Genomic DNA, 27,826 nt, shown 5'->3' on the forward strand with positions numbered 1-27,826 from the left:
AGCACCTCAGCGAGGTTATTAACCGAGCTGTCAAATACAGGAACAAATCCTGCAGTAATGACGGCCGGAAACTAACGAGCGAAGTCGTCTTGATCTGAACGGAGTATGCAGTTCTTGACAAGCCTACTGACATGTGCTGGACAACGACACGTGCTGGACACAACGACATGTGCTGGACAACGACACGTGCTGGACACAACATGTGCTGAACACAACACAGCGACACGTGCTGGATAGAACGCGTTCATGTGTCAGCAGGCACGTGTAGGTAGAACTTTATGATGTCAGCTGATGTGTGCTAGCAGAAAATTTTTATGACAACTGACGCATGCTGGCAGAAATGTCGTTTGTCAGCTGACATGTGCCGGCAAAACGTTCACAAAACAGCTGATGCGTGCTGACTAAACGTTCATATGTCAGCTTACACGTGATGACTCTAGCAACTGACAACTTACATAGATCGTCTACTGTCGCCGCAGAGGCAGAAGATGCAACCACCACAAATTTGGGCTTTCAGGTGTCCATACTAATATTTCAACCTATACCGGCCAGCTTCACGGCAATACACACTGGTTTGTTGTACAAAAATATGTTTCATCGTAAGCTTCTATTTCTCTTCCTTCCTTCTTTTTCTCTTACGGCTTTGATAAATACGTTTAATTCTGAATAAACTTTGGCCGGGAATTTGCGACGTAAATTTTACGCAATTTCGATCCCAAGATTTATTTGTACCCGGAACAGACCCGGCAATATTTCTCGTCATGTCTGACTAACACCGCACTAACGGTGGCCCACGCAACTTACGGTGGCCACGCAACTTACGGTGGCCACGCAACTTACGGTGGCCACGCAACTTACGGTGGCCACGCAACTTACGAATCACGGGAGAAATATATCACGGGAGGAATATATCAGGGTTGCCTGGCAATAATTGATAAGCGTCAATGGTCAGTTTGAGATTGAGGCATTCGAAAAAATAAAAAAAATTATTATTAATTTTTATATTGATCATCAAATTACGGGGACCATCTCTGGTGCTATCTGTGAGGGTGGAATTTCGGTAACAATTCTATCGCATGTCGATAAATTTGATGATTAAAACTAAATTTCAGAAAAAACTTCTATTGAGCACCATTGTTGGCACAATACACAGGATGATCCATATAATGACGCAATCCACCACACACAGTAAAATTAATTTGTTAAATGGAATGCATAGAATTATCGTTACCGCAAACTTCCACCAGATTAAGTAATTTGATTAAGTCATGATTAAACAATTTTAATGAAATTCCATGAAATTAAAGCTTGATCTGTAGACCAAAAACACGGCAGTATATACGTACTCAGCTGACACATGGGGAGACTGATATGTTTTTAGACCCCAACAATTCCTTGACATCTTCACTTCTACTGCAAGATTACGAAGGTTATTGAAAGCATCGCCTCTTTCTTATGAGGACAAGTTTATTCATAATTGTAGGAGCAATAATTTACGTTACTGCAATAATTATAAAAATAATAATTATAACGTTCTCTTAATAACCTAACAAAATTTAGAGGCGTGCGCGACCCTGCATTAGGGCCGCCTAGGATTCGGGGAGCACGTAAATCAGCTTCTCTATGTCCGCTTCCGCTTAGGGTTCCAAAGGCAGCATCTGGGCAGCTTACTAGCTCGGTATGACTCGACTCGGCAAAACCTTGTCATACACTCTGGCGAATATAAAATCATAAAGAAAACTGATTTCGATCTGACCAGAAACTTATTTCGATCGGGTGGCCAATCAGACCCAGAATAATTTTGCGCCGAGTGTAGCTACTATTCGGTCAAAGCCTAGACGGTCTCCGAATTTGGTTAGGTCAGAAGCACAATGACGCACCGACTTGGTTGCGTCATTTTTGCATTAAGCAGCTCAATTTCGATGGATAAACGTGTAGAAATATTGTTTCACTCAATGGCAGTAGAATATAGAACCCATACGAAATACAAAGGTAAATTGATACCTTAAAACTGAAAAAAATTTACCGTATAACAGAAAATTGCGCTGAATCAAATTTCGGGCTAGAAATTTCACGTGAAATTGCGTGCTTTGTTGCTAAAGTACATCACACATGAAACTATCGAGCAAATGTGCGTAGTAATGAGGCTAAAAGAGCACAATTTACGTAATTATATGATGTACATTCAGACGATTTAACAAGCGTTAAGGCTAATGAGGCTAAAAGAGTACAATTTACGTAATTATATGATGCACATTCACACGATTTAACAAGCGTTAAGGCTAATGAGGCTAAAAGAGCACAATTTGCGTAAATATATGATGTACATTCAGACGATTTAACAAGCGCTACGGGAAGAGGAAGTGCAAGTTGCGCTGGCCCGGCATGCAGATCGTAGCGTCGGGATCACAGGTGTCGGGACAACAGCGCTGGTCTGAACTACAATCCCTGTCGCTCAGGCATTTCTGTACAGGACGGACGATGCATGGTAAATTATTATATTATATTATTATTTGTTGAGCAATTCATTTTCAATGTATAGGTACTGATGCAACAAGCTGGGAAGATATTGTGATCTGGGCTCGTCTAATAGGAGCCTTGGGACACGCCTTAATACATGAACACGAGCTCCTTGCATGCAGTTTCATCACTTGTTCACTCGTAAATAATTTAGGATCATGGAGAGCAATCATCTTTGTTGTCCATGATTATAATGTTGACATTCATAAAGTACGATCATCATTGTTTATATCAGTAAGAAGGATGCATCATCTTTTTTTTTTTGTAGTCCATTTTTGCGTCACAGTTTCTGGCTCCCCATTTAAAAACCAGCACTACCCACCACACCCACCGTCACCAGGACCACCACACCCACCGTCACCAGGACCACCACACCCACCGTCACCAGGACCACCACACCCACCGTCACCAGGACCACCACACCCACCGTCTCCAGGACCAACCACACCCACCGTCTCCAGGACCAACCACACCCACCGTCACCAGGACCACCTCACCCACCGTCACCAGGACCACCTCACCCACCGTCACCAGGACCACCTCACCCACCGTCACCAGGACCACCTCACTCACCGTCAGGATGACCCACCTTTGGGCCGATGTCCTTAACCACGAGGATGGGGTCGTTGCAGTCCGGCAGGATGCGCGGCATGGGTGGACACCTCAGCTCCGCTACAGGTTTGGTTGCGTTAAGTCTTGTTATATTTTTTCTATTCATAAATTGAATAGAAAAATAAATTTAATTCAATGAAAGATGTTTCTGCTCTGTCCGGTTCTAAATTTATAATAACCTTAATTATGGTACAGATAATTAGTTTAGCCCCTGAATTCTTGCTGACACCGGAACTTTATCGCTAGCAAACCGCCTCTTTTTACAAGACTTCTCTTCAACTTCACTTCTTGTTTGTCTGTCTGTCTGTCTGCTGCAAATCTTATAATCGAAATTTAACACACTTCTACTTTTCCTATCGATCTGAAATTTTGCACACTTGCGTAAAGTTGGAGACAATGCAAGAATCAAATGACAAAATAAAATGATTAAAAAATTTTTTGTTTCAATATTAAAAAATTAAAAAAAATAATTTCGTCAGCTACAAATCTTATAACTGATATTTGACACACTTTTACCTGTCCAATTGATCTGAAAATTTTCACACTTGTGTTAAGTCGGAGGCAATGCATGAATCAATTGACGGAATATATAATTAAAAAAAATTTTTTAAAAATTGAAAAATTAATTTTTTTTAATATTCGAAAATAAGATGAGAAATTCATTGTACATATTTAACATTGGAGACACTGGATTCTTTATAAGTGCTGTATTTAAAAAGTAATTTTTAAACGTATATTATTATTACAACACTTTTCTTCAACTTCACTTTTTGTTTGTTGGTTTGTCTGCTACAAATCTTATAATCGATATTCAACACACTTCAACGTCTCCAATCGATCTGAAATTTTGCACACTTGCATAAAGTCGGAGACAATGTATGAATCAATTGACAGAATATATAATTTTGAAAATAATTTTTTTAAATTGAAAAATAATTTTGTCTTCTACAAATCTTATAATCGATATTTAACACACTTCTACCTGCCAAATCGATTTGAAATTTTGCACACTTAGGTGAAGTCGGAGACAATGCATGAATCAATTGACACAATAAATAATTTGAAGATTTAATTTTTTCATATATTAAAGAAGAAATTAAAAATTAATTTTTTTAATATATGGAAATAAAATTATGAATCCATTGTAGATGTGTAACATCGGAGACACTGTATTTTTTAGAAGTAATGTCTGTACAAATTAATTTTTAGACGCATATTATTACCATTCTGATGGTGCAAAAAATTCTATGAAATTTTCTTTGATGTTGAAAAATTTCATTAAGGATGAGTTCAACGTTTTACTATGCATCTCAAAATCAGAATCGACTCTATTTTACAACACTTCTCTTTAACTTCACTTCTTGTTTGTTTGTTTGTCTGTCTGTCTGTCTGTCTGTCTGTCTGCTACAAATCTTGTAATAAAAATTTAACACACTTCTACTTATCCTATTGATCTGAAATTATGCATACTTGTTTATAGTTAGAGACAATGCATGAATCAAATGTCAAAATAAATGATTTTAAAAATTAAATTTTTTTTTCAATATTAAAAAATTGAAAAAATAATTTTGTCAGCTACAAATCTTAAAACTGATATTTGACACACTTTTACCTGTCTAATTGATCTGAAATTTTGCACACTTGTGTGAAGTCAGAAGCAATGCATGAATCAATTAATAGAATAAATAATTTTGAAAAAAATTTAAATATTAAAAAAAATTTATATATTAAAAAATTGAAAAATTAATTTTTTTAATATTCGAAAATTAAATGAGAAATTCATGGTACATCTTTAAGATTGGAGACACTGGATTCTTTGGAAGTGTTGTCTTTAAAAAGTAACTTTTAAACGTATATTATTCATAGTTCAATTTGCTTCAGGTTTGATTTCTCATATCTTGTGAATACTTCTATCTATCGTTTATAAATAGTAAAAATCGTCAAATGACGTACATTTCAATTATAATAATAGTAGGCACTCAGAGAGCACAAAATCTTGAACTTGTACTCGTTCACCTGTTCAAATGTTCCTCAGGAATGTCATAGCCAAGAGACATAAGCAGGTGAATGGCCTTTGACCAATAAAACTGCGAATTGTTGCCTGGATGCCATTTTATTGGCACTTTTAAAAATATTAAAATTCAATCGAATTATATCATTGAAAATATGGTGCACATAAATTGAGTATTGCAAGCGTTTTTATTTCAACAGGACTCACTGTTGAGATGAATTCAGTACTACGAGCGTTTTTATAAGAACATGACTCGCTGTTAAAATAAATTTATTATTGCGAGCATTAATATTTGAACATGACTCACTGTTGAGATGAATTCAGTATTACGAGCGTTTTTATTTCAACATGACCCACTGTTGAGATATATGAGATAAATCCAGTACTATTATGAGCGTTTTTATTTGAATAGGACTCACAGTTGAGCGGCGTGTCGTCGCAGCAGATCTCCATGCCATATCTGTTGACGCACCGGCGCCCACACCTCGCTGCCACGGCGCCCTCCTGCCCAGCGCCCAGGTTAGGTTGACTTAGGAATGCTCATAATAAACTGATTAACATTTATGTTATACTGAACACTGCTCGTATGAATATATTATTATGGAATTTATGTTCTCATTTTGGTCGGTGTATAACAAAATGGTGTTTTTTTTATAATGGATAAAACCAGGTGCGCGTTCTGATAACAATTGAACGATCACGACTCCACGAAATCAACTCACACGCCAAAACGCACATAAAAATTGATCTTCCTGTGACACAAAATTTGATATTATAACTAGAATTTCATGAATTTTTATTTAAATAAGACTTTGTTAGTTATGTATAGTAAGTAAGTATAATAACATGATAACAATCAGAGCTGGGCAGCGCTCCTTTGAAATGTAGCGGCCGCTACCGCTACCGCTACATGCTCTAAATGTAGAGGGCCTACCGCTATTGCATCATTGCCTTAAATGTAGCGCCGCTACTGCTACTGAAAATGTAGCGGCCGCCAGTAGCGGCCGCTACATGTAGCGCGCTACTGCCCACCTCTGGTAACAATGCAACCCATAGGGGGTGAGGGAGGTCAAGGGTCAGGAGGTCACCTGAGCCGCAGCGAGGCATAGCAGCTGCAGCAACACCGACGCCAGGGGGAGCCTCAGACGCTGCATCTCGAGGGCGGGGAGTGGGGGAGGGGGGCTGCACAAGTCTCTTAATGAGAACACTGTAACTAGTTACTAACTAACTGAGACTAGTTAGTAAGTTGTTGGGGCTCTCTGAACACCCAACTAGCCTACAGGATCGTATAGGTTCTGGATATTAACGAGTACTTATTAAAACAGTTTATTCCACTTTCAATGAACACAATAAATAATATATAATAACTTCGGCACATTAACACTTTAACACTTCATCTTGGATGCATGGCTTTCGAGACTAACTCTTGACTCTGAGATTTGAGATTTGAGGTTCGAGATTCGAGATTCGAGGCTTTCCTACAAAAGAAACAAACAAAGCAGATAAATAATAGTAACCCAAACATTAAAGTATTCATACATATATAACCTAAGTATTTACACAATTTGTTCACATCAATCTATTCACGTATATATTTACATGTCCACATCCTAACGCAGCACATACCTCCGCTCCGGCTTTCCACAACAGAATAATCTTATCACCTTCTCCTTCCGCACTTATATATAGCCTTCCGTAAACTCTAAACTAAAATGACAAATTCAAAATAATAAACCATTTTGGAACAAAAATTATCGCCTCGCATAACATTAAAATAACAAACTATTTCTATCCTTTACATATTGCCCCCCAACAAGTGTAATGGGCACATTGCACTTAAAAATAACGCTACTTTATACAAAGATATTTACAATTTTTTTACACCGATACCATCCTAAATCGCATCCGTTCAATACTTATCACAGGAATCAACACAATTCAAAACCTCGTTAGAAACTATCTATTCAACTACCACATTAAAATTCACTTAAGACTTTATTCAAAAAACAACACGCTAAAATGGACAAAACATTAAGATTTACTTAATTCTATATTCTAAGGTAGATTTTTGTACATTCGGATATTCCTGTACAGGTCCTTGCGAACGCGTTACTCTTCGACACAATTTCGAGCTATCCACGGGCAGCTCCTCAATCCTATCCGACGCTTCATCAATAACCTCATCATTATCATTAGGTTCAAAACGAGTTCTCCATAAAAGACCTTCATTTTGTCTATAATCTGCTATAGATTCACGTACATGATTACATGTCTGCTCATTCTGGTTAATATATCCGTTCGGTCATCTCGCGCATGTAAGTCTCCTAATGATAAAATATCAGTGACCTCTTCTAACCACGCATCATTCAACGTTTGCGACACATTAGTAATTCTTTCAACAAGTTCTCCATGTACAAGCAACGACTGTTCTAACCACAGCAGAAAGCTACTCAATGAACCGTTGCTACTTCCACTGTTGGAGTCCTCTGCAATGATTGGAGAAACATTGTCTACCGTATCCGGCATAGATGCATCGTCGTCATCCAGTTCTCGCGTTGAATATCTGGGTGCACTCTCTTCCGGTAGAACAAAATCAATCTCTTCGCTGCTGAAACTCCAATTCAAGACACTACGTTCAGCCTCATTAATTGCCTCCGCAACCTGATCAACACTGACATGACTCGCAACATGATACAAATATTTATCACGCAACTCCTTGAATTCAATGACCAAATCAGCATCAAACAATGAATCACTACACAATTCAAGTTCTACGGCAGTACAATTTGACACAGATGTACACTCGTTATTACTTTCATCGGGGTTACTCTCGCTTAACATTACCGCATCTATAGGACATGCATAGTCAAACTCTGAATCACTGCTATCCTCAGAATTAACAACATAACATTAAAATACCCAACTATTTCTATCCTTTACAAAGTAACTGTAACTAGTTACGAACTAGCGGTAACTACTAACTACCGGTAACTGTCGCAAACTAACTGTAACTAGTCACAAAGTAATTGTAACTAGGTACAAACTAATTGTAACTAGTCACAGACGAACTTTAACTAGTCACAAACTAACTGTAACTAGTTACAAAATAACTGTAACTAGGTACAAACAAACTGTAACTAGTCACAAACTAACTGTAACTAGGTACAAACAAACTATAACTACTTACTAACTAACTGTAACTAGTTACTAACTAACTTTAACTAGTACATAACTAACTGTAACTAGTTACTAACTAACTGTAACTAGTTACTAACTAACTGTAACTAGTACATAACTAACTGGAACTAGTACATAACTAACTGTAAATAGGTACAAACAAACTGTAACTAGTTACTAACTAACTGTAACTAGTACATAACTAACTGGAACTAGTACATACTTAACTGTAACTAGTTGCAAACTAACTATAACTAGTCACAAACTAGCTGTAACTAGTCAAAAACTTACTGTAACTAGGTACAAACAAACTGTAACTAGCTACTAACTAACTGTAACTAGTTACTAACTAACTGTAACTAGTACATAACTAACTGTAACTAGTACATAACTAACTGTAATTAGTTACAAACTAACTGTAACTAGTCACAAACTAACTGTAACTAGTCACAAACTATCTGTAACTAGGTACAAACAAATTGTAACTAGTTACTAACTAACTGTAACTAGTTACTAACTAACTGTAACTAGTAAATAACTAAAAGTTGAGTATTGTCTGAACCAGTTGTTTAGAATTGTTAAAAAATCGCTGGCATTAGTTGTCTTTTTCAGTCCTCATGAACAAAAATTCTCTGACAATATATGCAAGGATCTAAAAAATAAAAAATAATATGGAAATATGACGGAGAAATGAAAGCTGCCGAGACGTGCTCACCTCTGAAGCTGGAGATCCTGTTTAGCAGCAGGCAAATTATCACCGCTTTAATTATCTGTTATCGGTGGTTATCTCCACAGAATTACCTCTAGTTCTTATTTATTATATGTGGTCTTTAATGATGCTGTATGAGAGCTGTGTTTATTTAAATCAACTATTTCATCCTGTAAAAAAGGAAAATACAGTACTTGACCACTTATTTTGACAACTCCACCAATTACCTTGATCCCTCACCTTCTCATATTGTCCTCACACCCCCGTATAATGACCTCTCATATTGACCAATTCTATCCACCTCCATCGGTCAGTAACAGTTATAGTGCATAAACATTAAGTGGAACTTAAGTTCATTTTCTCTTTATCATCTTACATGGCGCGCCCAATCGCCGCCTATGGCGCTACTGCAGTATCTCATAGCACCTATAAATAGCTATTCGAAAACTACGTCAACAACATTAGTAAGCCAACATCATTCATCATTTGTTATTGGAAGGCTCATAAATTAATCATAACTAATAGAATAATATATTTGCCAGCTGTGATAAACTAACATTACATTGAGTTTTAATGCATCGTTCAGATTCACCGTATACAAAAAAATAGATTTGCCTATCAAAAAATATTGACAAAATCTTGAAAATAATAAAATTGATAAAATATTTTCCACGAAGCGTACATGCGTATATAAGATGCACCACAATGCGTGCCCGGCATTACCACAACATAGTTTTCCACGCACTCGTTGTTCCCCAGGCTTCTGAATTCGAGAGGCCAATATTGATTTTCCCACAAACTCCCAGGGAATTTCCCACTAGGACTCCAGTGAGGGTAAAGCGAGGGTAAAGTTGATGTCTGAGGGTCTCGTTTCATTTCAGTGCTGCACTGATCACTATATGTTTAAAGAAACAAAAATAATAAAATTTGTCTGATTCACATAGATCGTCATAACCTATATAAATCGTATATAGAATTTACATTCAAGACGTTGGCATGTCCTGAGTCATTAGACATGAAGAAATGTATTAATTAATTAGTTAAGTTACATTCATTAGTTAGATAAAGTACTTCATTAGTTTATAGTTAGACCCTGATTGGATCATTGGACCCGAACTTCATTAGTCGGACCCGTATACCCGGTGGGTCCGGGTCCGTTCGCCTCTCAGGAACATTCCAGCGGCGGCGACCCGTGACGCGGGCGCCGTCCCGTGCGTGGGACGCTAGACGAGCTCGTTAGGAGACGCTAGTGAGGCTCATTAGGACACCTGAGGTGACACATGCCGCACCTCGGCCCTGGCACCTCAATAACTTAGGTGACACTTGCCATACCTCGCCCCTGGCACCTCAATACCTGAGGTGGCACATGCCGGACCTCGGCCCTGGCACCTCAATACCTGAGGTGACACATGCCGGACCTCGGCCCTGGCACCTCAATACCTGAGGTGACACATGCCGGACCTCGGCCCTGGCACCTCAATACCTGAGGTGACACATGCCGCACCTCGGCCCTGGCACCTCAATAGCTGAGGTGACACATGCCGCACCTCGGCTCTAGCACCTCAATACCTGAGGTGACACAGGCCGCACCTCGGCCCAGGCACCTCAGCAGCTGAGGTGACGCATGCCTCACCTCGGTTTAGGCCACAACCTGTATCTATCCACGTTGAAAAATGCTGACATTTACGTGCTTAAATAATAACACTAAAAGTCTTCAGTCGCCTATGCTCACAATACTCACATAAATTATAAATTGCATCGTGGCGTAAATTACTCACGGGTTTAATGCATTTTTAAATTCTAAGAAATCCTGTTATATTTTAATGAGATTTGATTAGATTTTTCAAAACTTTCTACAAAGAGGCTGAAATTAATACAATTTTATGTGGAATAATTAGTACTTTATTTGTTGTCCCCTAATTTTTGTTGTCCCTCGGACGAAGTTGTCTCCCTATGAGTCTGCCGAAGTCACTGCAGTGATTATCGTGGCTGGAGCAAGCAGCGAACAAAGCATTCATGCGTCGGGTCATGAGAAGCACTTTCACTTACACCGCTCATCGTGGCGGAGATGTGATCTCATCTTAGCATGACGAGGAATTGATCGCCTTATAGCTTGAGGAAAGCAGGGATTACATCATAACATTTGATCACCCTTGCACATTGTGCGTGGTCCTGTTGTGTGCCTACGTAACACATTGTACTTGGTCCTGCTGTATCTCTACGTAACACATTATGCTTGGTCCAGTTGTATCCCTACCTAACACATTGTGCTTGGTCCTGTTGTGTGCCTACGTAACACATTGTGCTTGGTCCTGTTGTATCCCTACGTAACACATTGGGCTTGATCCTGTTGTATCCCTACGTAACACATTGGGCTTGATCCTGTTGTATCCCTACGTAACACATTGTGCTTGATCCTGTTGTATCCCTACGTAACACATTGTGCTTGATCCTGTTGTATCCCTANGTTTTAATGTATAATGTGACTCCTGTATTAAAGTGTTAATGTGACTCTTGTATTAATGTGTTAATGTTACTTTTGTATTATTGTCTTAATGTGTCTCCTTTTAATTGACTCCTGTGTTGATGTACGTGTTGATCAGGACTGTTCTGTTAGTGTGTTAATAAAGAATCTTATTAGAATTCTTGGCAGGCGTATCTGCGGCCACCGAATAGCCGACGACTCACCACAAATAACATTCAATTGATTTCTCGAAAGCAAAAGCCGTGTCCCACACAATTATTTTTCAAACGAAAATTCCTGTGTTAATGTGACTCCTGTGTTAGTGTCACTCCTGTGTTAATGTGACTCCTTTATTATTGTGTTAATGCGATTCCTGTATTAATGTGTTAATGTGACTCCTGTGTTACTGTGACTCCTGTGTTAATTATTTTTCAAACGAAAATCCCAACCAGTGATGACTTCAACACAAGATGTTCTCACCGCAGGACATGCGAGTCCTTTGTCCGCAAGCGAATTCCTTCAGCGAACTGCGCACGAGTTAGGCGCACTATAGATGCTACTTATATTCACTCCAACCTGTTATTCTTTTCAAGAAAATTTATGTACAATTTTACTCGTGGCATGAAAATTCTTCAAGTTTCCGTGTAATTCATATTCGCAGAACTTCTTTATAAATCGTTCACTAAAATATATCACGACACTACTTAAATAGAAGAACATGTTTTCTCGTCTGAAGCACTCGTGTTCAATATACGTTCAAGCTGACTTGTTTTGCTCCTCACACGTGCCTGGTGGTAGGTGCCACACAGAGAGCACTGCAATGCATTGCAATGCATTGCACCACACTGCATTGTACTGCACTGCACTGTACTGCACTGCACTGCACCACACTGCATTGCACTGCACTGCACTGCACTGCGCCTGCACTGCTTCCCTGCCACCAACTGCCGCTCTCCTCTAGCGTGGCTGGGGGTCAGCGGCCGGGACTCTGTCACTGAGAGAATTGTGACGGGCATTGTCCAAACAGCGATGTACTTTGTGCCCTTTTGTGGTTCATCCTTACCCAATTTGGCTGCCCGACCGAATAACGTATCAGTAATATTACTCTTAATGAAATTACCAAGACTTTGTTCAAACAGCAATGGACATTTTGCACTTCTATGCGTCATTTGTCCAAACAGCAATGCTCATCAAGTGCCCTTTTATGGGCAATCCTGACCAAGTTTGTGGCCCGATTAAATCACATGTGAGTGTTAAATTCTGCTTATGATACAGGTAAAAATGTCGGTCACTATTTGGACAATGCCCCATTGAGTGAATGCAATGCCTACCTCGGACCGCTATGCCTATGACTCACTAGGGTGTGGGGGCGTAGAAAGTAAACGGATCTCTGAGCTCGAGCTTTATTGCCGATCATTGAGCCAATTGGTTTTATTTATAACATATTTTGGTGAAAAGGAAAAGGAGGAGGAGAAGATATTTCTTAAAGAATTAATCGTTTAAAAGCTTAGGAGTAAAAGATTTTAGTAGAACGATATGATTGATTGCTTTGTTGAGTTCTAAATTAAGTGTTAACAAGTTAGTAGCACGACATGATTGTTCGGGTTTAGTTTACTGAAAAAATTAAGCGCGCAGAGAAAACTTCAATATAATATAAAGGATAAACTCTCGGAAACACTTTATAAATCTCTTGTTCATCAAGAATTTAAGACGAAACAAATCGTTACTTATCTGAATCATGTTTTGTATCTCTTTTGTGGCAAACATTTTTAATTCTATTTACTTATACTTGTCTATTGAAGATATTGCAAAATTTCTAGGCATTTTCTTTGCTATTCTATGTAAACTCAGAAATGCAATATTAAAATAAGTTTTATGACTGCAGTAATCCTTTGTTGTGACTGGATTAACCCTATATAAAGAATATCTCAATCACTTAATGTAATTACATTCAAACAATAAACTGGAATTGTGGATAAATAAGTGCAATAAAATTCTAGTGATGAAGATCAAGGGCTGGTAATATGATTGTCGTCAAATTAATAGTGAAGGATCGTCATGGTGACTATATAAACACCATGCAAAAGTTTGCAAGACTATATTAAGTACAATATATACGGCATACTATACTCATTCTCAGCCATGTGCATTATTTACATAAGCTGATCATGGAACACTCAAATCAGTAATCATTCGCACGAGAACAAATATATGTAATATTAAGTCTTACATCAAAAGAATTGAGAATTGTAATAAATTTCAGTCTGATTATTTAAAGTAAAAAGGAAAACACGCTTGAAAACAATTATTCATTTGTTGATCCTTATAAAATTAAATAAATCTAATGCATTAGTGAGAATTAATATGTCCTGCTATCAATACCATTGCTTCTTCAACTTAACAATCGTAATCGTTGAATTTAATAACTGGCATCCTCATTCGGAACGTATGCAGGTTGATGTTCAAATAAGAGTTTCGGTTTCGATCACTTTTAATGATTAAAAAGATTCCTCACTGAGAGTTCGTGATGTTTTGAATGAAATGTGGTTCTATTAATAACGGGTATTTTCATAAATATTGCTACAAAACGTAATGTTTTTTATTGCAACACATGTCATTAACAACGATTGTTGACATTTAAAAGCATAAACCATTATATTAGAAGAACACCAGAAATTTATTTGATCCAATAATTAAATTATAGAAACAAGAATTGCTTTAAAGACGGAGAGTTATTGTTATGTTGAACATATGTTATTGAGAACGGATTTTTTCAATGCTAAGCATGTTTTTTACTGACACGACCTGATTTATTAGAAACTTAATTGCTCCTAACAAAATATGTTAGGAATAATATAATTATATAGGCCTTATTACTATCACGCGTTGATATAAATAACAATCGTTCCCGGAAATTTGTGGTGACTTCATCCCTCCGTTCACAGTCCGATGATGGATTTGTGTTGACTTCATCCTTATTTCACCGTCCGATGATCTATTTGTGTTGACTTCATCCCTTATTTCACCGTCCGATGATGGATTTGTGCTAAATTTATTGCAAATTTGTGGTGACAGCATCCCTTCTTCACCGTCCGATGATGGATTCAACAGAAAAAGAAATACGATTCTTCTTGGTGGGCTGGCTGGGTTGGTCTGGAGGAGGGGTCAGGGGACCTACTCCAATTTTGGGGTCAAAATCGGGCAGGAAACATGACTCTCCGCCAGGATATTCAAAAATTCGACTGGAAATTTTGGCAGGGTTAGTTTCCCGCTCCTGTTGATCTGCCGTGTGGCTGGTAAGCGGGTTTGTTTTCGAGTCACTTGAAAACTTACAAAATTGCTCCGTAGATTTTCGGTTAAACGGTTCGCCTGATTTTTGTGCTGAAGACGTTTCTTTGCGGTGAAAGTTCTGTAAAGTTTGATGCGGGAATTCAAACGAGGTGGGCAAACTCGGAAAGTTTAAGAAGATTGAGCTTTGGAAGCTTTTGTTAGATTCGAGGAGCTCGGGCTGCGAATCGCATCTGTTTTGAGCCGACATGAATGGAGAAAAATAGAGACGGTCTTTATCAATTGCATGTCGACTCACATCCAAACCGTGGGAAGGTAATTTAAATGCAGTGCCTTCTTCACGAGTCACAGGAGTGAACCCCATCATCGAGGGCAGAGCAAACAAATTTGGGGCATTCGCCATCGTCGATGACGAGCGGTTGTAGCTGTTGTCTAGACGTGAGGACTCCGTTGAAGGCGAAAAATGGCAACCATCGTGATTTTCAATATCGTCGCGGATTATCGCGCTTTCCAGCGGTATTTTCGCCTGATTTAATGACAGTTGGTGTAGTCGCACCGGCAAATTCACACCATCTTTGTGGGGTGACTGAGGCGTCATGGCATGATGCAGAGACAACGTGTTAGGCGTCACGGGCTCGTTCACGGCCGGCATGCGGAGCGACTGCAGACTGTCGGCGAGGGAAGCTTGTGGCAAGAGGTCAAACGAGGGTCTCAGGAGTGGACTAGGGTTCGTGCACGTCATTAACGAGTGACTTGTGTTGTCTGGCTGTTGAAAACTTAGGCTGGAGGGGGTTAATGGGTGAAGGAAAGGACTGCCTCTTGCGATCAGCGCCATGAGGTACAACTGAGACAACCCAAGCGAGGCATCAGTAGAGTTCGGGACGGGTCGAGTAGCTGCACCCAAGACGTTTCCAACCGAAGAAAATCCTTCATCATTTTGCTCACTTTTGGGAGCTTTGAACAGAGATTCTTTCTTAATAGAGTCACGGGCATTTAATTGGCAGTGCCTAGCAAGAATTTCGCTGGTGTGGTTCCTGGAGGCAAGAGAACCAGAGGGAAGTGGTTCGTTGACCACAGATGCAAAAGAACCAGAAGGAAGTGGTTCAGTGTCCATAGAAAGAAGAGAAGCAGATGGAAGTGGTTCGGCAACCATAGAAAGAAGAGAAGCAGTTGGAAGTGGTTCGGCAACCATAGAAAGAAGAAGAGAACCAGAAGGACGTGGCTCGGCCATCACTGCACCGTTGGTGGCCGCGGTCTCTCGCTGGTACATGATCGTCTCGAGCTCCTTGTCGGCGAAGGCTCGTCGCTTGCGCTGCCGCTCGCTTAGCTGCGGCGGGGCGCGGCCGCTGCTCAGCTCACGCCGCTCTGCTGAGCAAAAAATTGTACGAAAAATGTACAGACAATAATGAGGCAATATTATCTTGATATATACTCCATAAACTTTTTTTTATGAAGTCCTACTGTATTTTGAATGGATGGTGTAAAGGAAAAAATAATTACTTCAGTTTGAGATCGGAGGCGAGTTAACAAAAAGCACCTACAACATACATCCTTATATCTCCGCTCCTAACCTAAGTTATTCATTGCAATACACAATTATTAACTAATCAATATAATCAATTAACCTCTAAAAAAAAAAAGAATTTATATTAAAAAGAATTACTGTCATCTTGAATAGTTCTAGACGATGCCCTTAAGGGGAGCAACAAGGTGCAGTTGCTTTTCCTCACCTATCAGCTGCCTCGCCAGCTGTGTCGCCTGCAGCTGCTTCAGGTGCCGTTGATAAGACTTCTTTTGCGCCATCAGCTGCTCGACGCTGCGGTGAGGGCGCGGTCTTCCACCTCATATGGGACAGAATATGGTATACAGTAAATATTTTATTTGTGCATTCCCTACACTGGTTCACAGAATGCAATGTAATTATACTGATTGTTCACTGTCGTTTATTTCATAAATAATATTTATCTATAAATCATTAGATGCTAAGCACCTCTGAAGCGACTGTGGGTGGCGCTGGTCTGCCCTCCGCGTGCGGCAGGGCAGCTGAGAGCGCCTACAGCAGAGGAGCTGCCTCCTTCGGCGTCTGCAAGATCTGGTCAGGAATGAAAACGAAAATTTAAGAATTAAGAAAATTTAGGAATATTTTTTATAATAATTACATTCCCACTTAAGAACGTTAGCGAGTTTTTTTCGAGCAAAGTCGGTAGCTTTTTAGATATACTGAAATCTATACGACGATCGGCTATCGTTCATATTTTGTCCCCAACTAAAAGGCTCCTAAATGAGTTAATTATGGCTTCTTGTGTATGAGAAAACATTTACTTCCTTGAGATTAACGTGATTAGACTGCCGTGAATAGTAAATTTATCTAAAAATCTCGGTACTAGAGATTGGAATAGCATTTTTCCTTGCAATGAAACCAGACTCGCTTGATTTGTCACGCTGAAAAGAATGTAAACATCACCGTATACCTGATTTAAAATCTTGAAGAATCCAAAAGCTTTTTCCAATTAAAGAATAATATCACATGACTGTAAACTTCTCATCGCTAACGTTTTCATGCGGCGCTATGTCCCTTCACGCCAGATTCGTCCTTGGCAGATCCCTTAAATTGTTTTTGACAATTTGATAACATAACTTAACGCATTAGATTTCTTCAACCACACCAGAAATTAAAAAAAAATCAACACTCACGAACCCGAATGTTTGTGTTCCGTCACTCCGCCATCCGCAGACTCGCAGGCAGTTTGTTGCAGTTCAGCAGGATTCGCCTGCTCCGCGACTGCGCTGTCGGACCGCCTGCCGGTCGCCTCTGTCGCGTGATACCTGCGCAGCAGACAGCGCGAATAATTCGTTATTAATTTATGACAACGAATGTAACGAATGTTCGTTAATGTTACTCCATTAACACACGCACAGAGAAATGAAAGTGACTTTGTAAAGTTAGCGATGCATTTTTAGCCCGTGTCTGGGTAATTTTTATACAGTTTGGCTCGGCAGAAGGTATCAGTTCTATGTCCGCACTCAGCTCGAGCTGTTGGTGAAAAAGTGCAATTTATAGACTATAACCTATTAATTTTCCTGAGTACAAAGTGAGCAATGCTTTAGCGATTTCTGAGAACCAATCCTCGTTAGTATTGTTTTAATTAACGAATTAACTACAATAAGCGATTATTGTAATTTAATGTTTAATCCAGCAGATCTCATTTCTATACAAAAAGTTCAACATAATGGACAGATTCCTCGAAAAATTATTTGGACTCATATTTTGTCACTGTTACATGTGCACACAAAATGAGACCAGTAACGGGTGGAATGTTCAATACATATACTTAAAGATGTAATGTTGATTGTAATGCAGCTGGTAGATTATCTTGTAGTTACTTCTGTTGAAGTAAATTTGAAAATTCTGAACCGATATTTGGGCAAAGTTATCCCTGATTCCTGTCTGCTCTTATCTTAATAAAATTTCTGATGAATTTTTTTCTCGGTTACTTAATTAATTCTGATTCTTTCTTTGATGGAATGGAAAATTCCGATTTAAATCCCCATTATTAATGCCGTCTGACAGTAGGAGGCCGGGAGCGACAGAACCTCTCTTCAAATCTACTGATTAGTATTGCGAACAAATTAACTATGTTATGACAGCCAATAGTTTGCTTTGAGCCAATAAACTTCCTATTCTGAACAAACCAAACAAATCAGAAACATGATCATCTCTCAATCGTCGCTCCCAACTAAAATCCTCGCAGGAATTTATTTACGAATTTCTTCGCAGCTCTCGTACGTTGGAGCAGATCATGTGTTCGCTTGCCGTAAATTATATATCCCCGAATATTCTTCATAAACAAGTCTGAGCTTCCTCTTTATTTTTACGGTTGTAGTAAAATATTCCCTCATAAGATTGTGAGTTTTTTACGGCGGTAGTAAAATATTCCCTCATAAGATTGTGAGCGGCTCGGCACTAATGAGGTGCGACGACTCACTCATAAGAGTTGCGACGCTCGGCAAACATGGAGCGATGGCCCTCACCTGGCGCCATAGCCACAATGCCGACGTTACTTTTGGCTGCCATGTGGCGCAGCCAGCGGCGGAAGCGCGTTATAGTGAGGATTATAACGTCGCAGACGCGCGTTTTAATGATGCTCATAACGTCACCGATGCTCGTTATAATGAAGCCTATATAACGTTACGAATGCCTATTATAATGAAGCTTATATAACGTCACGCATGCTCGCTATGTTACAGCGTTGCAGTGAAACGATTCGCATGCTGATCGTTACTCGCTGAACATTGCAGCACCACATGTCGGGAGAATTTGTTTGCGTTTCAAAGCCAGACTACGTGCTGAAAATTTGGCAGCTAATTTTTTTTCGTATAAACTTTCAATAACCTTATCGATACCGATGATATAAATAAACATTTTGCACGAGTGTTGCCTGAGTGGTGCGCGAGTTGCGCGAGTAGTATAATGAATGGGTGAAGAAGTAAAATCACTAATAAAATTTCTTGTAATTCCTGTTCATATGTTTACCATTCTATTATTTTTAAGAAATTTTGTCATCTTTAAGCAAGAATAACTTGTTTCATGGACCCGGTAGCTGATCGGCTTATTTGTTTTCAGGAAAAAAATCGCCCTGACAAGTAGCACAACTGAGACAACCACAACCATTTATTTAACGCTTCACAGCGCCCGCACATAACATCATTTTAACACCTCGGGCTTTGGTCCTCATAAAAGACACTCACGCGAAAACAATCGCCACTTGAGGTGCCGATAAGAGCCTATGCAAGAATGAGAAGCTGATAAAGCTGATAAAGATCCCCGAGGCTGACAATGAAGCTGACAAGGCAGCGAGGGGGCGCTGACACCAAGATTGGTGGTGTGTCGTCAGGCGTTGAATTGATGTGCTTGTTTACCTACGAAGTGAAGGAAAAAATATAGCGAGTTGTGTTCTCTTGGGAGACACGGTGAACTGATACTGCTGCGCTACAGCTGCTGCTCAGCACAGGCTGTTAGATACTGTTGGTTAACAACAATTTGAACCGCCGCATATACGTACACATGCAAATCACACAATATGCATACAGAAGAAAATGTAATAATTTAGTACTTGAAATAACAGCCAGGACCACAGCAGCACATATTTCGGCTGGCTGTTCTAAACTAAATTCTGTATTGTAGCCAAATTAAGGCGTTATGCGTTTCGTGTTCAAACGCAGAAAATGCAAAGTTTATTTCAATTTCATCACAATTTTAACCAGTCAAATATTGGATCGACGTAGTCATTATATGTGAAAACTCAAAATGAATACACAATAAACAGGAGATCAAAATTGCTTACTTGATTAAGTACTCTTAAGTTCTGCCAAGCAATTTTTTGTAGATTTTATATCATAATTATATATTTACAAAAAAATATAGCTCCGACTTTCAGCACATTAAAAAAAACACCGATTAGAACGCGGTGTTTTTTAATATATAAATACTATAGCTGTAAAGGTATGTCCCGATAGAGGAAGAAAAACATACGTAGTACATTACTTTATACTTGCCAGTGTTGATGTCAATATTCTTTCATGCGTAATTATACTGCAAAAGCAATAAATTTGAAAGAGTCCTTATCTTCGAGGTTCCTTATTTCTAGGATTGTTTTCATTTGGCCTGTCATGCACATGCACATCATCTTATGCTTTGGCTCCATCACTCAACATTGCTGGATGTGTCTACGTTTTTTAATCACAAAAAAAAACCAAAAGCAACGGCAGCTTTTTTTACAAGATAAATATTCGACGGTTTGCCGTTGTGGCATCATACTGGATTTTCTTTATAATATATCGACCAAGTCTCGACTGTGCCGTGGATAAGGAGCACAATTATTTTAAGTATCACAAGTTATTAAAATGTTACTTGGCGTTATTTATTTATCTTGTATTCACAAGTATTTTGATCGTCAGATCTTCCTACGAATGCGAATTTATCACATTATAATTACTGCATTGACTTACAGAACACCTGAGAAATTTTTGAATTTAGTTGAGTTTTACTCAAAGTTACTTTAAAGAATATCTTCCTGTAGATTAAGATTTTGCATATTTTATTTAAATTTGTGTTGAAAAAATTAATCGCAAATCACACCAAATTGATAAGCTACACCGATTAAATAGATTGATAAGACTGATTTTTCTCTTATCTTATCAGATGATCTACAAGTACACGAATTGCTATAATCTCAATGATAGATAAAGCTTCAAGTGGTGCACTTGATGCATTCATTCCTTATCTAAGATAAATTGATACAGTAAAGCTTGCCAGTTCAATTCAATGCTATTCTTACCAGAATAGTGGCCGCAGTTCAAGCGGACGATAAATCAATTCATATGAACGTGGAAATTTGCAATTTAAATACAATAATTTTATTTATTATTCTTTTTCCTATTTCACGATAAGCGAGTTCTATTTTTGGAATTGAATTTGTAGAAAATAATATGCACTCTGAAAGACATTTGTGGTGATTTGAACTGATGAAAGAAACTGTTTAGAGCACATGCACTAAAATCTGGATAACTCGGTTAACTCTGATCGAGCTTCTGTTTCGATATGACTAAATTATAGTGATGGTTTAAAGGAAGAAAAGATTCATAATTTTAAAAGAATTCAAGGGCAGTGTCCGTGAATCTTCGGATTTGAGGCTTCATCAATTCTCGCAAGCTTAAATATCTATATATACAACAGGAAGCCCTGATCGAAGTCTTGAACATGAATTGAAGAATTTCTTTATGATAGAAAAATCATTTGATTTCTGGTAATTCGGTAATTTGCGTTATAATGCCGCTGATGGACGGCAATGACATTCGCGTTCATATATCACCTCTGCATGACCTTTACGCTAATGTTGAGGTTAATTTGCGTTAATGGTTTCGTAAAAGTTAGTGCGGAGCCAAAGCATAAGCAAAACTAATATAGTATAACGTTTGTGCATGATGTTTTAAACTAAAAAGGGTACCAGAGACGTCGTCTTAATTAGCCACATACCGCGATAATTTTAACCAATGTAATTGATATTAATGAATTTGAATACCTGAAAAATAATCTTCAGTATCGAGCTTCTATGAGCGCATGCGTAACTGGTTCATTGCAGCGATGGTTAATTTTCTAAAACAAATTTTCGCAAACTCATTTAAATGTTTACGATTTCTTTTCATTAATAATTCATAAGAACTGACAAAGCGACTTTTGCACGCAATTATGTATCTATTTTCTGTTGTTAAAAAATCGGTGAATACACGTCATGTGGTGATCAGATCAATCAGTGGATGCTAGAACTAAGTACTAATTGTATTTTGAGGTCTAGTACATTTACCGCCTACTGTGCATAGTGGCCTCCAAAATGTTCCATTATTTGCATTATTCATCACTTGCTGCGCTGAAAATTAACAAAGTAATTATATGTTTAAATTTAACTTTTGGTCGCTGGGACAAGGAAACAATCGCTGCCACATTATCCTGTGAAAGGCAGTCAACATTTTTCCAAAAAAAAAAAAACGAAAAAGCACTCATGACTCAAAATTTGCTGGCGTAAAGCATCGCGCAACCACTAGTGGTAAGCTCATCACAGTCTGTACACCACTAACGAAGACGAAGTTATTTACAACATGTTACTATATAGTTTCCTATGTTTGTAGCGTGCCCTTGATACGTTTTGTTCCGGACGTCGCGATAATCACTTCATACAAAATAATATTAGTAAGAATAATAATAATAGTACGAGTTAACAAAATCTTCAGCTGACATCTCAAACAATACATCCATTTCACCCAGCAGAGCATTAATTAAAAACTAATTAGAAAAATCACATAAAAATTTCCTCTTTAGAGACTATTTAAAACATATAGATATTTACAGGCACACAGATTCTTTCATAACCGTTGATAAAATTAATTAATAATCCTAATAATAATAATAATAATAATAATAATAATAATAATAATAATAATAATAATAATAATAATAATAATAATAATAATAATAATAATAATAATAATAATAATAATAATAAAATAATATAATAACCTAATAATATAATAATAAAAAATGTTCCCACCTGCGCAGCGCCACCTGAGCCGCCATGAGCCGCTGCCGCTCCGCCACGAGCCGACACCCGCCACAGCCACACTCCCGCCACCGACACAGCCGCTTGTGGCCCTTCAGCCCCGACACGACGCCGTGGTTGCGGCACCGCGCACATTTGGGCGTCCTGCTGGCGCGTCGGCTGACCATCGTGCTAGGGCGGCACCCTCAAACTGTTTAATTATGCTTCTTCACTTCTGTTTGTTTTAATTAATTAAGTAAAAATTGCTTTATTTTTTCAATTTATGGATTCAAAAATCTAGAACATATTTGAAGGATTGACACTAGATGATATTGATAGACTATATTGATGTGTTCCTGCATGAGGATCTTGTTTTTAATCATGCGATCTTGTTAAGAAAGTTTGTTAAGCTGCGCAGTAACGAAACCGACATAATAAATTGACAACGTTTAAACGTTCTGTAAATACACATAACACTGCTGCCGCATAAGTAATTTTTCATCTATCTTTGCGAATAATTTTCTAGTTGAAATTATTTCGCATCCATGGAAAATGTCAACCTGAGTGCATGCGCCCTACATTTTTAACGGAAAGTTTCATCGGATTCATATAACATAAGAGGCTTCCTTGCATCATAAAATGTGTCTCACTGCTCCTTCATTGCCCTTCGTGCGGTATCAAATTTTCTCATCTAAAATCATTACTGGACTGACTCACCATCAATCGATACTCGCAATGCGTGCAGAAATTCAATGTATGTCTCTTCAGTCGCTGCATGTTGCACTCTAGCTCTTTACCTAACTCTTCAGTCGTTGTATGTCACTCGATTTTTTTACCTCTGTAGTCGTTGTTTATCACTCACTTTATATCTAACTCATCAGTCGTTGCATGTCACTCTCTTTACTCTCTTTACGTTGCATGTCAATCTCTTTACTTAACTCCGTCCAAACATCACCTAAATCCTCAGTCGTTGTATGTCACTCTCTTTACCTATAACTCTTTAGTCGTTGCAGGTCACTCTCTTTACCTAAATCCTCAGTCGTTGTATGTCACTCTCTTTACCTAACTCTTTAGTCTGTGCATGTCACTCTCTTTACCTAACTCTTCAGTCGTTGTATGCAGTCTCTTTACATATAACTCTTTAGTCGTTGTATGTCACTCTCTTATACTTAACTCTTTAGTCGTTGTATGCAGTCTCTTTACCTATAACTCTTTAGTCGTTGTATGTCACTCTCTTTACTTAACTCTTTAGTCGTTGTATGTCACTCTCTTTACCTAACTCTTTCGTCGTTGTATATCGCTCTTTTCACCGAACTCAATAATTTACCAAACAAACAATTTACGAAGTCTCAGCAAATAACAACAGCTTTCTCGCCAGTGAGAAATTGTTGATCATTTGGAAAATACATGGAAACTCCCAATTGGGTTATTGATATAGGCAGGGAAATAGGTCGTGATGAGTATAGCTGGACTGATAAAATAGTGGTTAATAATAATGAGTTGTGATTACACTAAATAAATATTGTGAGGAGCGGCTACACTAACTAAATATGGTTATTAACGGCCACACCGAAGATCAAATTTAGAAGAAATAACGTTGGCGTCAATTTATGTGCCAGAATATAATTTAAAATACATGTAATACTCAAAGTTCACTATAGCAGCAGCGATGCAAGCAGGGAAAGTAATTAATAATGAATAGATATGAGCAGTAATAATTGCCAAGACGTATAGATGGTTAATTACCGTCACTATAGTAACTAGCAAATGGTTCCCGTCACTGTATAGCAAAGAGATCTGTGAAAAAGTAATTTCAATTAATTTTAGAGTCAGGTGACACAAGACCGTAGAAATTTTTAATTTCAGGCTTAAAGTTTTTCCCTTATAGATTCCCTACACACAAATTGCATGAAAATTTTTCCACAGGATTTCGAAAATTTTTGATATTACTTGATTGTAAGTTTTCCTATAATCAATGTTTTTTATTTTTTTACGATTATGATTATTACATGTTGAATACTACACGAGTAAGCTTGATCATTTAAATCTTCTCACGATAGACACAATTCTGTTAGAAAGTTTGTACACGAATTTTATTAATCATATGACATTGACCTCTGAGTCAGTTACCCTATACACGAGAGTTTCCGAGCTATGTAGTAAACGAAAACATATACATTAGTTATACTCGACCATTTTCATGCACAGGAAATACCGCGAAACATTATTCGTAAAGCAAGCTGTAATTAACAACGCACGCAAACCATTGTTGCAAACATTATATGTTCGCAGTCTTTATATAATATTTGAAAGTAGTCAAATCCCGTGTAAATTTGGCAGATGTTTTCACATTTAGATGGCGTGTGTTTAACGCCATTATTTAATGAGGAATACCCGTCGTGTCGGGACATTGCCTGACCCAGGAAATTTATTCTTAGTGGGAGAATATTAAGTCATCGCGATGATGGCAGGCAATATTGGACCAAAAGTGGAACTTAATTTATAAATTGGTATCTATTTAGTTAATTCAAAACTGCACATAGTAAATTTTTCAAACTTTCTAACGAGGGTCAAATAGAATTTTTTATTTTATGTGATTAATCAAACATTAAATAATCTCAAGCCAGCTTTAAATGCAATTTTTTTCGGCACACTGATTACTATATATCGTATAGTAGCACTGTGTGTTCTCGTCCTTATTAAATTTAAACGTATTTTTCATTTAAATCCTCGACATTTTAGTTCACGATTAAATGTCGTGAACTAAAGCATTGTGTAGTTCAAACAAAATATCTTCTCAATAATGAATTGATATTCTAAACGACATCGCACTTCACACCTTCGCAATATTGACTTTGTAGTGCATACTCTTGCCATAACCAACATCACACTTTCTGTCCAAACATCACAGTTGATGCCCTCATCGGGCATCGTGCCTCAACTCTCTACCCTCTCGCCAACCCGCGACCTGAGAGACCTGAATTGAGGGAAAGTCACGCAGCCAATGAGCGACGTCTGCCCAGCACGAGCAGCCAATCACAGTCAAGAATGGCTTGCGGTTGAGCCCCTCACTGTTCATTGGCCCTCAGCTGAGGGTTCCCCACTTCCCTCGCTCCGTGCGAGGGTTGGCATTGGTTGAGACTGGCTTTCTGCAGTTGAAGTTCAACCACTGCAACATCACCAGTTGCAAGAGACCACCCACCTTGCCCTTAATTTAACCAGATATTTGATGTTTTTCTTTTAATTCGTCTTCATGCTTGAATAATTTTGCGAATCGTCAACGTTACCCAACCAAATCCAAGATCATTTAGAATAAAAGCTTAATTCGGAGCGGTAATGGATATTGGAGACACGAGATGCAAAATGCTGGATCCTCGTTTAGCAAACAACCGCTGAGATAATTTCCTGAAATAGTGCCACACGGCAGCAAGAAGATATTCTGAAGTGAGTGAAGCGTTTGTTTTTAAAGCTTCATTATCATGACGGAGTAGCGGAAGCCTCTCGAGTGCTCAGTGTCTCTCCCCTTACAACCACTTAGCGGCGCTTTGTTAAGGGTAACTCAGAAGAATTGATGAGTCCCATTGTTCAAATCGCGACTCAGTCATTGCACCTAGTACATTTCCTAGTTTAAACTGGGTTAGTTTGTCCCACTCAAAGGCAAAAAGTACATCGCGATTTGGACAAAGGCTCATATACATTTACTGAGTGTATCTGTAAAGTTTAGCTAGCCGCCCGCCACCGACAACGCAACACTCCTGGTTTGAGGCAACAGAAAAATGAGCGACGCTGTTTAGACTCGCATGCTAGATCTGCTTCCAAGAATTCTGAGCAATATATTTGGATGAGAAAACCATTTTCAAGGAGAGCGCTGGGTTGCAGCGGTATAAAAATTAGCGACGCTGTTAAGACTCTCATGCAGGAATTGGATTCATGAATCTTGATTTTTGAAAACCTGCGATAATTCTAGTCGTTGTTTTTTGTATGGAACAATTAGGTTCTAAACGTTCGATGTTCATATCATTCTTCTTGAGTTCGAGTTAGTGGTAAATGGCAGAATTCGAAAAATTCTCTCTCTTTAGTATACATTTAACATACTACAAAAAATTCATTGTTTCTGATGACCTATATCTCCATGTTATTTTCAGAATAAAAAAACAATCTCTCAGAGAATATCTTTATGATTTCAGAGGGAAATAAATGAACAAAGTAAAATTAAATTTGTTAGCTTACAGTCTAAAAAAATACCGATTAAAAATGCCAATAACATGTTAGGTGCAGTGCTGTAATTACCCCATCCATGCAACGATATTGGACACCATGCATGCACCGATGGTCTAAGGTTATGTATACTGAATTTCAGGGTTTAATTGTTGCTGCTGATCAAAGACGTTGCTGAAATTTTAAAATTTATTAATCACATTAATAGAAAAGAGCGTAATTAATAATTACTATTCGAATTATCATTATTACAATAAATAATCTAGACAACAAAACAAATCATGTTAATCATGTTAATTCTTTTGTGTCGGGCTCCAAAAATCAATATTATATTAATGCATGGTAGACATTTCTTAAAAATAATTCAAATTTTGATTTTTGATCACGCGAATCGGATATAAGTTAGATATTGTTAAATAATAAAATGTTCCGATAATTATTCATAAAATTATATTCAACCAGGATAATCGTAATTTCATGATTGGCTGATGAGCCTAGTCCGCAAATATTATTTAGAGATAAAAAACATTAAACAAGCAATGGAGGCAGTGATGGCATTGCCGCTTGTCGAAGGTGCATGGTTGACTGCTTGGCTGAATTGGTTGGCTGTGTATGACTGGTTGGCCGAGGTCGTTGGCTGCTTGTCTGAATTGGCTGGATGCTTAGATAGATAATGGGGTTGACTGGTTGGCCGAGGTGGTTGGCTGCTTGGTTGGGTTTGTTGGCTGCTTGGT

General features: G+C 38.2%; 2 protein-coding genes across 3 annotated transcripts; both read right to left on the reverse strand.

Moving 5' to 3' along the window:
• Positions 1-1,582: 1,582 nt before the first annotated feature.
• On the reverse strand, positions 1,583-12,076 carry LOC108683467. Of its 2 annotated transcripts, none has more exons than XM_018172781.2 (5): positions 11,974-12,076; positions 6,232-6,325; positions 5,563-5,647; positions 3,110-3,192; positions 1,583-2,465 (listed from the first exon to the last, which is right to left on the reverse strand). In XM_018172781.2, exons 2-5 carry the CDS (start codon positions 6,295-6,297, stop codon positions 2,349-2,351), a joined length of 351 nt encoding a protein of 116 aa, XP_018028270.1. In that variant the 5' UTR covers positions 6,298-6,325; positions 11,974-12,076; the 3' UTR covers positions 1,583-2,348. The 2 variants fall into 2 exon arrangements, with proteins under 2 accessions (XP_018028270.1, XP_047739047.1); XM_047883091.1 differs by lacking the exon at positions 11,974-12,076 and adding an exon at positions 9,036-9,223.
• Positions 12,077-14,541: 2,465 nt separating this feature from the next.
• On the reverse strand, positions 14,542-23,062 carry LOC125178698. Its single transcript, XM_047883080.1, has 5 exons — positions 22,887-23,062; positions 17,480-17,607; positions 16,772-16,873; positions 16,512-16,622; positions 14,542-16,149 (listed from the first exon to the last, which is right to left on the reverse strand). Exons 1-5 carry the CDS (start codon positions 23,060-23,062, stop codon positions 14,579-14,581), a joined length of 2,088 nt encoding a protein of 695 aa, XP_047739036.1. The 3' UTR covers positions 14,542-14,578.
• Between the last annotated feature and the right edge of the window lie 4,764 nt (positions 23,063-27,826).

The sequence above is a fragment of the Hyalella azteca genome, unplaced genomic scaffold, assembly GCF_000764305.2.
Source record: "Hyalella azteca isolate HAZT.00-mixed unplaced genomic scaffold, Hazt_2.0.2 contig1595, whole genome shotgun sequence".
Lineage (NCBI taxonomy): Eukaryota > Metazoa > Arthropoda > Malacostraca > Amphipoda > Hyalellidae > Hyalella > Hyalella azteca.

Coding starts and splice junctions, on each gene's coding strand:
- LOC108683467 (XM_018172781.2), bottom strand. CDS start 6,297: ATGCAGCGTCTGAGGCTCCCCCTGGCGTCGGTGTTGCTGCAGCTGCTA. Junction 5,648..6,231: donor TATGCCTCGCTGCGGCTCAG/GTGACCTCCTGA, acceptor GGCGCTGGGCAG/GAGGGCGCCGTGGCAGCGAG. Junction 2,466..3,109: donor TTAAGGACATCGGCCCAAAG/GTGGGTCATCCT, acceptor CGTCCTGTACAG/AAATGCCTGAGCGACAGGGA.
- LOC125178698 (XM_047883080.1), bottom strand. CDS start 23,062: ATGGTCAGCCGACGCGCCAGCAGGACGCCCAAATGTGCGCGGTGCCGC. Junction 17,608..22,886: donor GCTCAGGTGGCGCTGCGCAG/GTGGGAACATTT, acceptor TCTGCTGCGCAG/GTATCACGCGACAGAGGCGA. Junction 16,623..16,771: donor CACCCACAGTCGCTTCAGAG/GTGCTTAGCATC, acceptor GTCCCATATGAG/GTGGAAGACCGCGCCCTCAC.